General features: G+C 39.7%; 1 protein-coding gene across 1 annotated transcript in view; it reads right to left on the bottom strand.

Annotated features, from left to right (window-relative positions):
* Positions 1-596: 596 nt before the first annotated feature.
* LOC137278484 (centrosomal protein of 120 kDa-like) overlaps positions 597-13,060 on the bottom strand; it is a 35,105-nt gene continuing 22,641 nt past the window's right edge. The window contains exons 12-22 of the mRNA XM_067810838.1: positions 12,551-12,668; positions 9,685-9,752; positions 8,870-8,966; positions 8,253-8,393; positions 7,927-8,016; positions 7,054-7,146; positions 6,483-6,595; positions 5,366-5,414; positions 4,676-4,798; positions 3,527-3,771; positions 597-2,837 (exon numbers count right to left, since the gene is read on the bottom strand). Of these exons, the coding sequence (XP_067666939.1) occupies positions 2,591-2,837; positions 3,527-3,771; positions 4,676-4,798; positions 5,366-5,414; positions 6,483-6,595; positions 7,054-7,146; positions 7,927-8,016; positions 8,253-8,393; positions 8,870-8,966; positions 9,685-9,752; positions 12,551-12,668 (1,384 nt within the window). The 3' untranslated portion in view covers positions 597-2,590. The remainder of the gene's footprint in view (positions 2,838-3,526; positions 3,772-4,675; positions 4,799-5,365; positions 5,415-6,482; positions 6,596-7,053; positions 7,147-7,926; positions 8,017-8,252; positions 8,394-8,869; positions 8,967-9,684; positions 9,753-12,550; positions 12,669-13,060) is intronic.

Below are 13,060 nucleotides of genomic sequence, written 5' to 3'. Positions count from 1 at the left end.
CATAATAAAGAAGTTGATATCCATAAAATCTTCATTCTTATGTATTTCACTTCTAAATGCCCTTCAAAGACTTAACAGCGAAGCTGCCAGACAAACAATGCAACTCCCAATCATCATGTCAGTTTCTTCCTATGGCAACCCCCGGTCAACAGCAACTATGGAATTAGGGTCTTGGCATTTAGAAGTGATACACAGAAAGAGCGAGGATTTACGGATGTCAAGTTCTAAAATGGAAAGAATAAGGCTGTTTGAGGTATGTTGACAGTCCATAACACAGCACCCTTTAACTTAGGAATTACTCAAAATCAAAATCTGTGGCAGTTACAAGAAAGACTAAGACGCCCAGTAATCCATACCTGTCATTATTTGAAACAGCTGAATAGATTGTGTAGCCAGACTCAGTGAACTGGTTCATCACATGTTGTCTCCCAACTGCATGGTGTGAGTTGGGTTTTACACCACTGTTTGCAAAGTTCTAGCAATATTATAGCTTTGAATAACAGAAATTGGCTCCACACATTGTGCCCATATGTACAGCATTGGTCAAACAAATACATCATATCAAACTAAAGTTGACCCAAATACACACATTAATGTTTGTCTTGATATAAATTTATTTCATATTCACAAATTCGTACAAAATTATTACAATGACATGTCAACAATAAATATATTTACACAACTATTTACAGAGATTCCTACATTTAATTTAAGATTGACACTTTACAAATATCTAAGATATAAAACATTCCAGATGAAAGCTAACAGGCAAGGCATCTCAGTAATGCCTATGCTTGTAAATATTATATGTACACAGGTCAGCAACAGTAAAGGCCCTGCTGTGACCCACCAAGCACTTAGTTCCTCTCCACTAAACATCTTTCTTCCAGAAAATCAACCTCATTGTGATATTTTATTTCAACAAATGAGCAGTGGTTTGTCTGTTGCCCATATTGAACAGAATTGCATACATCAAAATATACAGCTCAAAAGACCAAAAAAACATGACTGAAGTTATTTTGTCATCTTAATGCTAGTTCTGAGATACACCTGGCTTCACCGTCTTTATGGCTGTCTTCATAGAACATCGAAAGCAGAAGACTTCCCTAACAGTGCCAGGATATTGATAAATGCATGGGAATATCATTCATTTGGCAGCAGTGTTTACAATAGTTTGATTTCCATATGGCCATCAGGACCTGCTGCTGCCTGCAGGCTTTAAAATCTACAAGCCCTGACAGAAATTTGGAGGTCCATTTTGCTAAAGTCAAACAAATAAAAGCAAAATACAGTACACTGTACACAGTTTCATGCTGTTTCTACAAAGTCAACTAACGAAGACAATGGCACAGAGAGAAATAGTTTGAACATTGTTTGGCAGTAAATTCTAACATACAAGTACATAACATCGAACAGTTTACAAACTGAGCATGTCATATGTACATTGTATCCGGTCACTGATTCCATGGAAGCATTTACTCTGCATTTCTATAGGACAAAACAGATGTCGATGGTTGCAGGACACTATATGTCATCCAACCTACAGCTGGAGTTGGTGAGCCTCATTCAAACCCGTGTGTGGTAGTTTCCTGTAAAACTGATGACTTACAGATTTCCAGTATGACAAATGATGGTTACCGAGTCACGATCTGAATCAATAATGACATTCTTGACTACAATCCCTTGATCATGGCATAGAAAATTGCACTAGACCACCTGCATCATTGAAGGTAACTCTAGCCAGAGAGCTGGTTGAATCTGCAGCAACTTGTAGGATGTTCCTGTATGATATCAGTGTTTGGGCATGTATATTGTCATGGCTAATATCTAGTCCTGACATCTAATCATTGTTATGTAGTGCTGTATGTTGACACTCCTAACAAAAAGCATCTGAATCCTGGGGTTTCCTCTAGACCAGAAGAGTCTCACTGTTTCATTAACAAGACGAAATTTGCAAGCACTGGCATTAAAAGGTGATATTCTGCCAAATCACTGACATGACATTGGACACAATGGTTTAACATAGGAAGGTTGATATAATTGATGATAAATGTGTATTACATATTTGGAGATAATATTTTGTGGGTTTAGATGGAAGAATCAATGTTGAAACTATGCAAAAAGCTTGATGTACACTACCATAACTGTAACCAATAATCATCTGTCGGAGAAAGTTGCTCTGTGTTATAACTATTGACAGTGACCATTAATTATGCAATATATTTGACAGGCAGCTTTTGCTGTTGTTGGTTAGTCTGCGCTAAATGTCACTCAGCCTCAGTCAATGTATTTAAGACATTTATTGCCTAAGAACATTTCTACTGCTCACTCTGCATGTTTTAATGTGGTCATACACTTCTGTGTAACTAATATTTTTCAACATGCTATCACACACCAGCATACTGGATAGGTTTAGATGATATGACATGACACCCATGGTATATACTACAGACCCCATGATGCTATAGGATCACTCTATACACTCTATCCAATGTCCTACCTCACAAGTCTCAAGTGAGACTGATCACAGAAAGCTGATATAGTGTTGCAATACTTGATACTGAATATACCTTACAGCATGTTGTCTGTGTTAGCTATTTTTATGTGCAATAGCCTCTCTAATCTGTCTGTCTAACTCTGCAATGATCTTGTCTTGTGTGGTGTAGGCTCCAGTCTTCAGCAGGGTGTCCCTTTCTTCTATCAGCCGGGTTATGTGTTCATCTAGACTTGAGTCCAGATCATGGGACTTGTGACTGTTTATCTGTTTGGGACTATTAAGTTGCATGTTGTTGGAGTCGGTTGATGACTTCAGGCGTTCTTCTTCTATCAGTTTTAATCTGAAATGCATTGTACATTATGACAAATACTGAGAAACAGGATGCTGAAGTAATGTTTCAGCACTCACTAAAACACTGGAAATATATACAACAATATTCAGAACTATAAAATTTCTCTACAATACTGCGAAAATTTCCCTAACATGTAAACTTTAGTTACAAGTTTATGTTACAGTTGCAGTTCCCCGAACAGTTAACCATAATTAAGGGCCATTTACTTCCATTGGACTGTTACAGTTCTTGACACTGACACTCATCTCTTATATACACATGCGCAAAAGTTAAGCGCCACCCACAATTTTTGTGATATGCTACTTTGGATACTCAATGGTAACTATCACAACGAGATCTATGACTGTCAATGAAATCATTGGTTTGATGATGTTTGGCAACTTAACAGGTGATGATGCTGTGATGATGACAAATTGTCATATCTTGACAATCTTAGAGGTCACATGCAACGTAAAACACAACTTTGCAGATTCTGATAACTTTCAGTAGGCTAATTCAGTCATAAACATTTATAGTTTGTATTTCTGAAAATACACTATGAAAATAGTGGTGCTTAACTTTTGTGCATGTGTATATTTTCATTAAAGATCTCAGAGACAGCTTTTATCCAGCTATCCAAGCTATCTATGCCCTTACTCACTGAGCAGTATTCTGTTTTTAAACATAAGGACTCTTACTTGTTGAGCTGGTTCTTGATGTCCTCAAGCTCCTTCTTCTCAGCCTGCACCACATCCTTCTCTTCAGCAGCAAGGTAGCGGAGCCTCATGTGCTCTAGTTCCTGCTGTTGTTTCTTGAGCTGCGCCCGGGCCACATCCTGCTCCCGTTGCTTCAGGCGTGCCAACTCCTTCAGGGCACGACCCCACTGCTGCTTGTAGTGCACCTTTGACTTGCTGACTGCATCTAGCTTCCGTTCCAGCTCAACCTGAACAAATGATGGTGTTTCCTTTACATACAAACAGAATAGGGAATGGACTTGTCAACACAACACTGTCCATCTCAAATATATTTTAGCAGCTTGTCTGTACAGTAGAACATAAAGTGATACAGTTACTCTTGGCATAAAATCCCTCATGACTTCTCTTCATATACAAAGAACACCACTAAACATCAGGCATAAAGCATAGCAAAATCAGCATGTGTATGTGCAAGTGTGCACCCCACCATCTCCACCTAACCTTTCGACATTATGAAGCATGTGCACCAGCCCCTCTCTAAAATCCTGGTTCTGCCCCTGCTATGACACAGCTGCCATAAGTGACAAGTCCCAAGCCACCCAATACATCAGTAGGGATCATAATAACAATGCTAAAACTACAAAAAATGAAGCCTATAATGGCTCACAGTAAATGAGAGAGTTGGGTTGAATAGTATTTCTATCCCACAACAGTATCTTGTAAAAACACAAAATAATGCATGCTTCATTTATCATTAGCGTGAAATCCACAAGAAGAAATCGTGCTGACCAGCTAGGAATCACATTAACCTGAGACATCTTAGTTAGCTTGTTCACCAATCCTTATTCAAACACTATAATGGAGCACAACTTGCGTGAATAGAAAGGAATGGAACAGTAAAATAGACATGAAAAACACTTTCAGTATTTTAAAGCATTTCAGCTTCATGAGGGAAGGAATGAACGTAAGAGGATCTTCATAACTGGTGAAACAACAGGTAAGAAAACTCACCTTCATCATAATGATGTGATTTCAGATTAGACCAATGACCACTGAGTCCATGATACTAAGTTACATAATTCTATACCCAGTCACCCATCCCTGCAAGACGATATATACCTGATCACAGGAAGCTCTGGAATCAAAACCTACCTTTTCTAATGTAAGCAAGTTGATCTCTGACTGAAGTCGCACTTCAGGTTTTGTGTTCTGCTGTTCCTTGTAAATAGAAAATTCCTTCTCTAATGCTTTGAGCTTCTTATCTCCATCGGCAACCTTAAAGAATGTAACAAAGCCATATAGCAGTGAATTACCCTTAAAAACAGTAATTTAAATTAAACAACAAACCGTCCATCATATCAAAACTTCAAATGCATGACACTCTAAGTTCTCATTATGATGCCACACAAATGTAACACTAGTATACAACCGAACCATTTCTAATTACTACATGTGTTGTGATTCTATCAAATATTTTGTTCAGAATATCCTTTCATGATTTCAGTTCATTATTCATGCTGACCAGAATCCAATATTTACAAATATTTTTAAGGGAGTGGTTTACTTGAAACTAGTTTATCTAAGCAAGATATGCTAAATCTAAACTATACACAAGGCCTTTTACAGCATTAGGACATGTGGCATCATTCACGATATATTGCACTTTTTGCATTATACAAAATATCATGTAAATGTTTCAATTAAGCAATTATATGACATACATGTATTTGTTTTTCTAATTTCTTGATCATAAGGTATTTATGATTAAATATTCATATTTGTTCTGATACATATATTCATAAACATATCATATTTATGTCATAGTGGATCCATACTATTTACCTCTTGTTTGTATCTGGACACTAACTCTTCTAATTCGTTTACTTTCATCCTGAAACATTGAAAAAAAACATGTAAAAGATGTTGAAGAAGAGAAAGGAAAATGAAATGGCAGCAGATTTCTACACTGAAGCGGGTAAGTGGGAGGATTTGGGTGTAAAACTGCTGTGAACAAAGACGCCATTATCAAGGGTACATCTCTATTTTGTTACAAAATGAATTCCCAGTATCTCTGTTTTGGAAGTGAGGTCACAATCTTCATGCAAGTAACTTCCTACTTTATTTTGACCTGTGAAGATCTGGGTTAGCATTGATCTTCAGTAGCCTATGCTTGTCACTGAGGCGACTAACGGGATCAGGTGTCAGGCTCACTGACTTGATTGTCACATGTCATTGTGTGCCAGTTGCATAGATCGATGCTCAAGATGTTGATCACTGGTTGTCTGGTCCATGCTCGATCATTAACAGATCACAGCCATATAGCTGGAATATTGTTTAGTGCCTCACAGAATTAACTCACTCACTCACTCACTCACTCTCACTCCTACTATATTTCAGTAGGTTATGAGAGTACTGGATGGGCATTTACGGGCCTGTGCTATACAAATCTGTCACAAAATACACCTGAAATAGAGAATGGTGGTATATGTCATGACAGAATTGAGTTTCTTTGTCAGCACAGCAATATTTCGTCTATGTGGTGGCAAAAAGGACCAGACAATCCAGTGATCATCAATCGGCTAGGATGTAATACAATGACACCTACCAAGTCCATGACCCTGATCACCATATCCCTTCAGTGGTCTCTTATACAAACATGGGTTGCTGAAGACCAGTTCTTACAGGGATCTTCAGGAATCAGAACTGAGATACGTCCACTGAATGCTTGGAATAGTATGTGAGTCATACAACAGCATGTCAACTTCTTTCACCAAAGGGCAAATCTGTCAATAAATATGCTAAATTCCATAGTGATCATTGTATGATTTTACCCACAGTTCCTTATTTTCCATGTTTCAGGTGTTTTTGTTCCAATATATTATTTGTCACTAAGGGATAAGCAGCTGGTATTGATGAAAACTGCAGCAGCACCCACTGTGCAGTGAAGTATTGTTTTCACCTCTCCAGTTCTACTTTGTGGTCACAGTCCTCCTTGTGTCGATGTGAGGCTTCTTTCATCTCTTGCAGTTTCCTTTCATGGTCGCGCTGAAGGTCAGTCCGGAGACGCAAAACCTGATGAGGAGAAGAGTCAATATTTAAACTACGGCCAAAACATTTAACTGACCATCAGACATTACAATGCAGTAGACAATATTGTTTTAAAACATTTCAAATATCACACACTGCCTTAGTACTGGCCATGGCTCTATATGCATATATTCTGTAATATCATGAAACTGACATAAAGAATTTACAGGCCAAATTCAAGGAAAGAGCTTACATGTATAGACCATCACCTGTATACACAGGCCATGGTGACAGACCCTAAGACATTTACACACATGTATCTTAGCTAAATTGGTGGGTCAACTATATATTCTCTTTGTGAGCTAAGTTTGACTTAGCAAGGCAGTACTTACAAAATCTCTCAGGAAACTGTTATCATATTGAATGACCAACAGTACCCACACTCAACAAAGCAATAATCATGAAGTCTGCATTCCAGTTTTTGTATGTGTGACCACACCCACCTCCTGTTCATTGACAGCCAACTGCTTGTCCCTCTTCTCCAGACTGGCCAGGGCCTTCTTCAGCTGCTCCTCATGCTGCGTGTATTCCGCTACCTATAGACATATATCAGTCATAAAGGCAAGAAACATGGACCATCGTCTCCCAACAGGCCACCTGGTGACAAGGGTCTTACAGTCCTGTACACCCTTTCAAAACATCATGTGATGAATTCATTGCCCTTACAATCTTTTAATTTAGTTTTTCTTCCAACAACAACAACAACATTCAACGTTCGGCAGAATGAAACGCAAAATGTTTCACCATGATATTTCCAGAAGGTCATTTGTATAACCCCTGTAGTGTGTCATGTGACAGATTTGACAGGGTGTACGGTTCCTACATGATTTTGTATACTTTGGTAATTAACCAATCAGAATTCGACAAATTCATCTTAAGGGTAATAAACATAGTTATACAGGCAAGAAACATGGACCATGCCCTCCCTACAGGCCACCTGGAGGCATGCATAGTTACAGGCAAGAAGCAGGGGCCATCCTTCCCTACTGGCCACCTGGGGAGACACATAGTTACAGGCAAGAAACATGGGCCATCCACTCCCTTCTGGCCACGTGGAGACACACATAGTCATACAGACAAGGTACACCCTCTTCCCTCCCATAAGAGACTCTGGTTGGCAGCTGCAACACGCCTGGATAAACATTAGTAAGTTGTAATAAGCCCTCACTGCCATCCTGTCTCTCCCTACAGATATCTTTCATCACAGAGAGGAACATGCTGGTGTCCGAACTACATCAAACTCATGACTGTGTCCCATGGTAAAATCCTGACTATCCCCAACACAAGACTGTATCCTGGCTACTCTGCCTCCCTACCTTCTTCTGCAGCAGCACCTCTCTCTCCCGGTCTCTCTTTTTCCACTCCTCTGCCAGTGCACGCATGTAGGCAGCCTCTTTCTGCTTCAGCTGGGAACACACAGTTCACAAGGTTAGTTTCGTATTTTCTGGAATCTAGTCCACAGAAGCACAACTGTTAATATATTCAACATTACAAACTATATCACAGACAGCATAATCTGTCATAACAGATATTATGACATAAGGCATCGATTTTGATCAGAAGGATCAGTCTGATATAAAATCTAATGAATACACACTAAGAGCATTAATCCCATCAATGTAAAGGTCCATGGGACTGTTACCTGGTTCTCAAATGCCTGTTCCTGACCTTCCTTCCACATCTCCAGCTCCAGGGCTGCCTTATACTCGACCGACTGTCTAGGGCTTGTATCCATCCTGCTGCCTGCCTCCACTGCACTGGCAGCATAGCCTGATGATAGGCCCTGGACACATACACAGAGAAACATGAGAACTTAGAAGAGTTTTGACGGGTGAATACAAACGTTTTGGAGTATATCAGTATCTCAGTGCCATACGTCTAGTCACCTGAGGTTTATCATGATAAAGAAGTTGACATGTATGAAAACTCTCTTCCCTATGTGCATCATAAATGGCTTTTTTTTTTTTGCTTTTGAAAGATCTAATATGAGAGCTTATTTGAAACGTGTGTGAGTGAGAGTGAGCTGGTTTTGTGCCACTCTTAGCAATATCATAATGGGGAACATCAAAAACAGGCTTCAAACACTGTGCCCATGTGTAAATTCAAACCCAGACCTTTGGCATGATGAGCGAACGCTTCAACCACTAGGCAACCCCACCACCCCGGTCAAATAGTGAAGACACAACTGGAACAGAAGTCTCAAAGCAGTTTCACAAGGTCCAATATTGTAGTTGGATGACACTGAAAGAGTTGCCTTACTTGACTCTCAGATGATGGTATCGCAGGCTTTGTAGGCAGAGGTCCCCAATCCTCCAAGCTCAGAACTGTGCTTATCTCAAACATACAGGCTGACTTCCTGTGGAAGATGACATCATCCTGACACTGATACATTCAATTATGAGTACAAAGTCACATTACAGATAGGAAGACATCTGGAGTTTCTTCTCAATACCTGAGGGGTCACAACATGTTAACTGCTCATGGAAGTGGAGGTTTGTGACAGACATATTTATAAATACATCCAGCTTCAGAAACCTTGTTTCCTCCATGAATACAAACATCCACACTCGAAAAGTAATGTACTGGCAAAGGTAACTGACCATAAAAGTTTACAAAGAATGTGCTGAAATAGGAGCAGCCCTTTGTTATCTTTTCACATCAGCCTTTTAATAATTACTGGTGCATTCAATTTTTGGAAAATATATACAACAACCCAAAATTTATTTTTAAAAAAGCACACTGACTCTTAAATTCAGTAAGGGCTCAGTTTTTCAGAACTGCTGAACAACCTATTTCAGTCTGCTGCCACAACCAAAAGATAGCACTACAAAATGTCCTCGACCTACAGTGCTCTTCAAATGAGAATAAAGATTTTCAACATAAGACATTCATGGTGTCCATGACGATTCAAAAATAAATCTGAAAGAAATAACCTTTACCAAAAGAGAAGATACTTGATACGCTATAGCTGAGAAGCTCAAACGCATAGTTAGGCATCAACAGTTGAATAGTGGAAGTTGGCTTCCTTACTGATCCTTCCCTATTCTGCAGGAAAGACAACACATAGCACCTACCCATCCACACTTGATGCTGCTATCCTGTCACTATACTCCTGTCTCCAGCCACTGCCCCCTGTATTGTTCTGAAACATCAACACATTGAGTGTGAGGTAAACAAATACCACTGACTGCTGTGATATACCATTATCTTACCTCACACATAAATGTCACAAATTCTGATTGGCTGAGAGCTCTTCTATTATGGGTTGATGTACCCTCAAGGTACCCTTTGGGCTCAGGGAACATAAACATGAAACATGAGGACATCAACCCATGGTCCCCTTGTGACCAGTGAACAACATTACATCACGCTCCTGTTAACATAAGTGAAATATATTGAGCTGTCAGGATGTCTGACCTCTGCAGTCTGACCTCTTCACTGTGTGTGTGCAGTGGGGTTCTTGAGAAGCATGTAGAAGTGGTATTCACGTATTAGTAATATCTAAACATTTCCTATATTTGTATACTTATCCTAGTACCCTAGTGCTGCTCACTTCCTGTACTTATTGCATACGGCTCACAAAGCATGGCTTGCCAGACGATGTTAAAAGAGGTAGAATTGCAATCACTTCCTGGTCTCGACTGCTACTCGTTACCAGAGGGTGAGATCAGCCACCACAGATTATTCCCATAAATACCATAGAAGACAAATAAAGATGGGAGGTAGCTGATAGCACAGGGTGGGCCCTTATCAGAAGTTGTGCAGGATAAGTATACAAATATAAAAAATATTTGGATTTTACTAAATTTGTAACATATCCTGCACTACTTACTTCCTGCATTTATTTTATCTGACAGGCTGGAAGGTAGGAATGTCATATGAGGATATTCCCTTGCATGTATAAGACTGAGTCTTAAATGAGAAAATAACCCGCTCAGTTTCAAAGCATGCAAAGCTTGTGGAATGCAGTAAAAGCATGGACTTGAATTCGCAAGTATACTCCTTTACTGATATATCTTGTTGTTTCCAAGGAAAAGAACTCAGTTCCTACATGGTGTTTCATGGGAAGCAAACACAAGGTAGAATGGTCACTTTCTTCGGAGAATGGCAAGTTGCTGAGCAAACACCAACTGAGCGAAGTGTACATCATTAACGTTTGTGACAGCCATGTCATGCAAATATTGGCTGGCAAAAACTATATCTGACCTCCAAAAACAACATTGCATCATGGACAACACTGTACAGTTACTGTGAAGTGCCATAGTCGAAGCAAGTGCTCCGATCTCAAGAGTTTGAGACAACGTAGGAGGATCCAGTCAATCCGCTTCAGATGGTAGTTCTTAACCATAAGGCCATTGTGTTTTTGCTGACATCTACATGAAACACCCAGGACTAGGGAAGAAATAACCATTTCCTTGTACCATCTTGACGCCTTTAGTGCACTGAATGTATGTCTTGAGTGCGCAAACCGGATATAACAACAGCTCAGCATTGTCATCATTGCTGACAACAGATGATAATGGTTATTGGAAAACTGTCAATCTGGTTGTCCTGGTAATTGAATTTTTACAATGAAATCCCAGCAAAGTCCCAAACAGACAGAACCATGAATATGACGCTCAAATTTGACTCTTGTCATGTCAACGGTAACGCTAAAACCGAGTTAATTGCCACCTAATAAGTGGCAATTGTGCCTCCCTTCATGCATCTGTTCGTCTGGAGATAAAGCAAATAATCTGCTTTGAACTCAGGAGGCAGCTTCAGCAGATCTTGCTTTTTGATTACACAAAAATGTTCAAACAACTGCCACTTGTTGCCATACAAACGTCTTGTACAAGTTCTGTGCGTCGTCGCAATTCGATCCCATATCCTCCTCATAGTCAGGGGCAAAGTCTTTCTCCATGGTAGGTAAACGAAACAGCAGAGGGGAGCGGCTAAGTTCAGATGACGTCTTACAAGAAGACGTCTTGCTTCTAGGGTGCGATCTATGACCACCCACCGAGGGCATAGAAGCAACAGGACGTGCTGTAATCGCGAAGTGATTAAGTGGTGATGTGACCATGATAAAAACGAGTGACATCACTAAGCAGAAAGACTTATTTACGTAAAAGGTAAACAGAAAGACAATGCCTTCTCTATCTTGTAGGAGAACTGTGGAGCAAAAAACAATACACAAAAAAGTCAGTTTATTATCAAAAACATAATCCCTTACGACACAAAGGAACAGCTGGCAAACACACAGCTAGCAAGGCATCACTTTCTGGTAACGCATGTGCAGACAAGTCGCAGCCAAGACCAAGAGGTGATTCCAGTTCCATATCTTTTAACATCATCTGGCAAGCCATGCTTTTTGAGCCATAAGCAATAAGTGCAGGAAGTAAGTAGTGCAGAATTAGTGAGTGAGCGAGTAAGTTTAGTTTTACACCACACTCTATATTCCAGCCATATGGTAGCGGTGTGTAAATAATCAAGTCTGGACCAGACAATCCAGTGATCAACAGCATGAGCATCAATCTGCGCATTTGGGAACCAATGACGTGTCAATCAAGTCAGTGAGCCTGACCACCCGATCCCGTTAGTCGCCTCTTACAACAAGCACAGTCTCCTGTTATGGCACGCAGGGGTTGCTGAAGGCCTATTCTACCCCAGGACCTTCATGGGTCGCAGAATTTGTCAACAATTTTATTGTATATGCATGCTTAAAATCACCCTGGCTTTATGTACATTACTAGTACATATATCCTGATGAAGGGGCAAGGAATAGCCAAGAAATGTGTATGCAATAAAGCCATAACATTTTGTCTTATAATAAGTGTGTGAAATGTTTCAAAACGAGGGTCTCTGGGATAGATGATTCTGGATGCCATTAAAATATGAGCTCCTTCACTTTCATGTTTAACCTGAAGACTACTAAGCATTTACACCCAAAAAAGCATGTACCATCACTTTTGACTTGTCCACAGTAATGATCTGTCCAAGAGGCAGCCTGGCCCCACCTAAGAGAATATCTTTAGACAACTGTCGATCTCGATGCCAAATCTCTACTATAAGGGGAACTCTGAAACACAGAAACAGAAATAGACAACAATGTATATAATGTAACATATTTATTGCATGAAAAACCAATTAACCAACTGTACAAAGAATACTACAGTTTTCTGTTGAGGAACACCACCACATTTCTCTCTGGAGTTCTCTGGTGTGGAATGATGTTACAGTTCTCTCCAAAGGAGCAATATTATAAATATAAACACTACAGTTCTCTACAGAGGAATACTAATTTATTTCTCTCTGAAGGAACAATACTACAGTTCTCTCTGGAGGAACAATACTACAGTTACCTCTGAAGTAACAATACTACAGTTACCTCTGAAGGAACAATTCTACAGTTACCTCTGAAGTAACAATACTACAGTTCTCTCAAAAGGATCAATACTACAGTTACCTCTG

The sequence above is a fragment of the Haliotis asinina genome, chromosome 3 (assembly GCF_037392515.1).
Source record: "Haliotis asinina isolate JCU_RB_2024 chromosome 3, JCU_Hal_asi_v2, whole genome shotgun sequence".
Classification (NCBI taxonomy): domain Eukaryota; kingdom Metazoa; phylum Mollusca; class Gastropoda; order Lepetellida; family Haliotidae; genus Haliotis; species Haliotis asinina.
The sequence above is the reverse complement of the archived record's forward strand: the minus strand, read 5'-3'. Positions and strand labels throughout refer to the sequence as shown.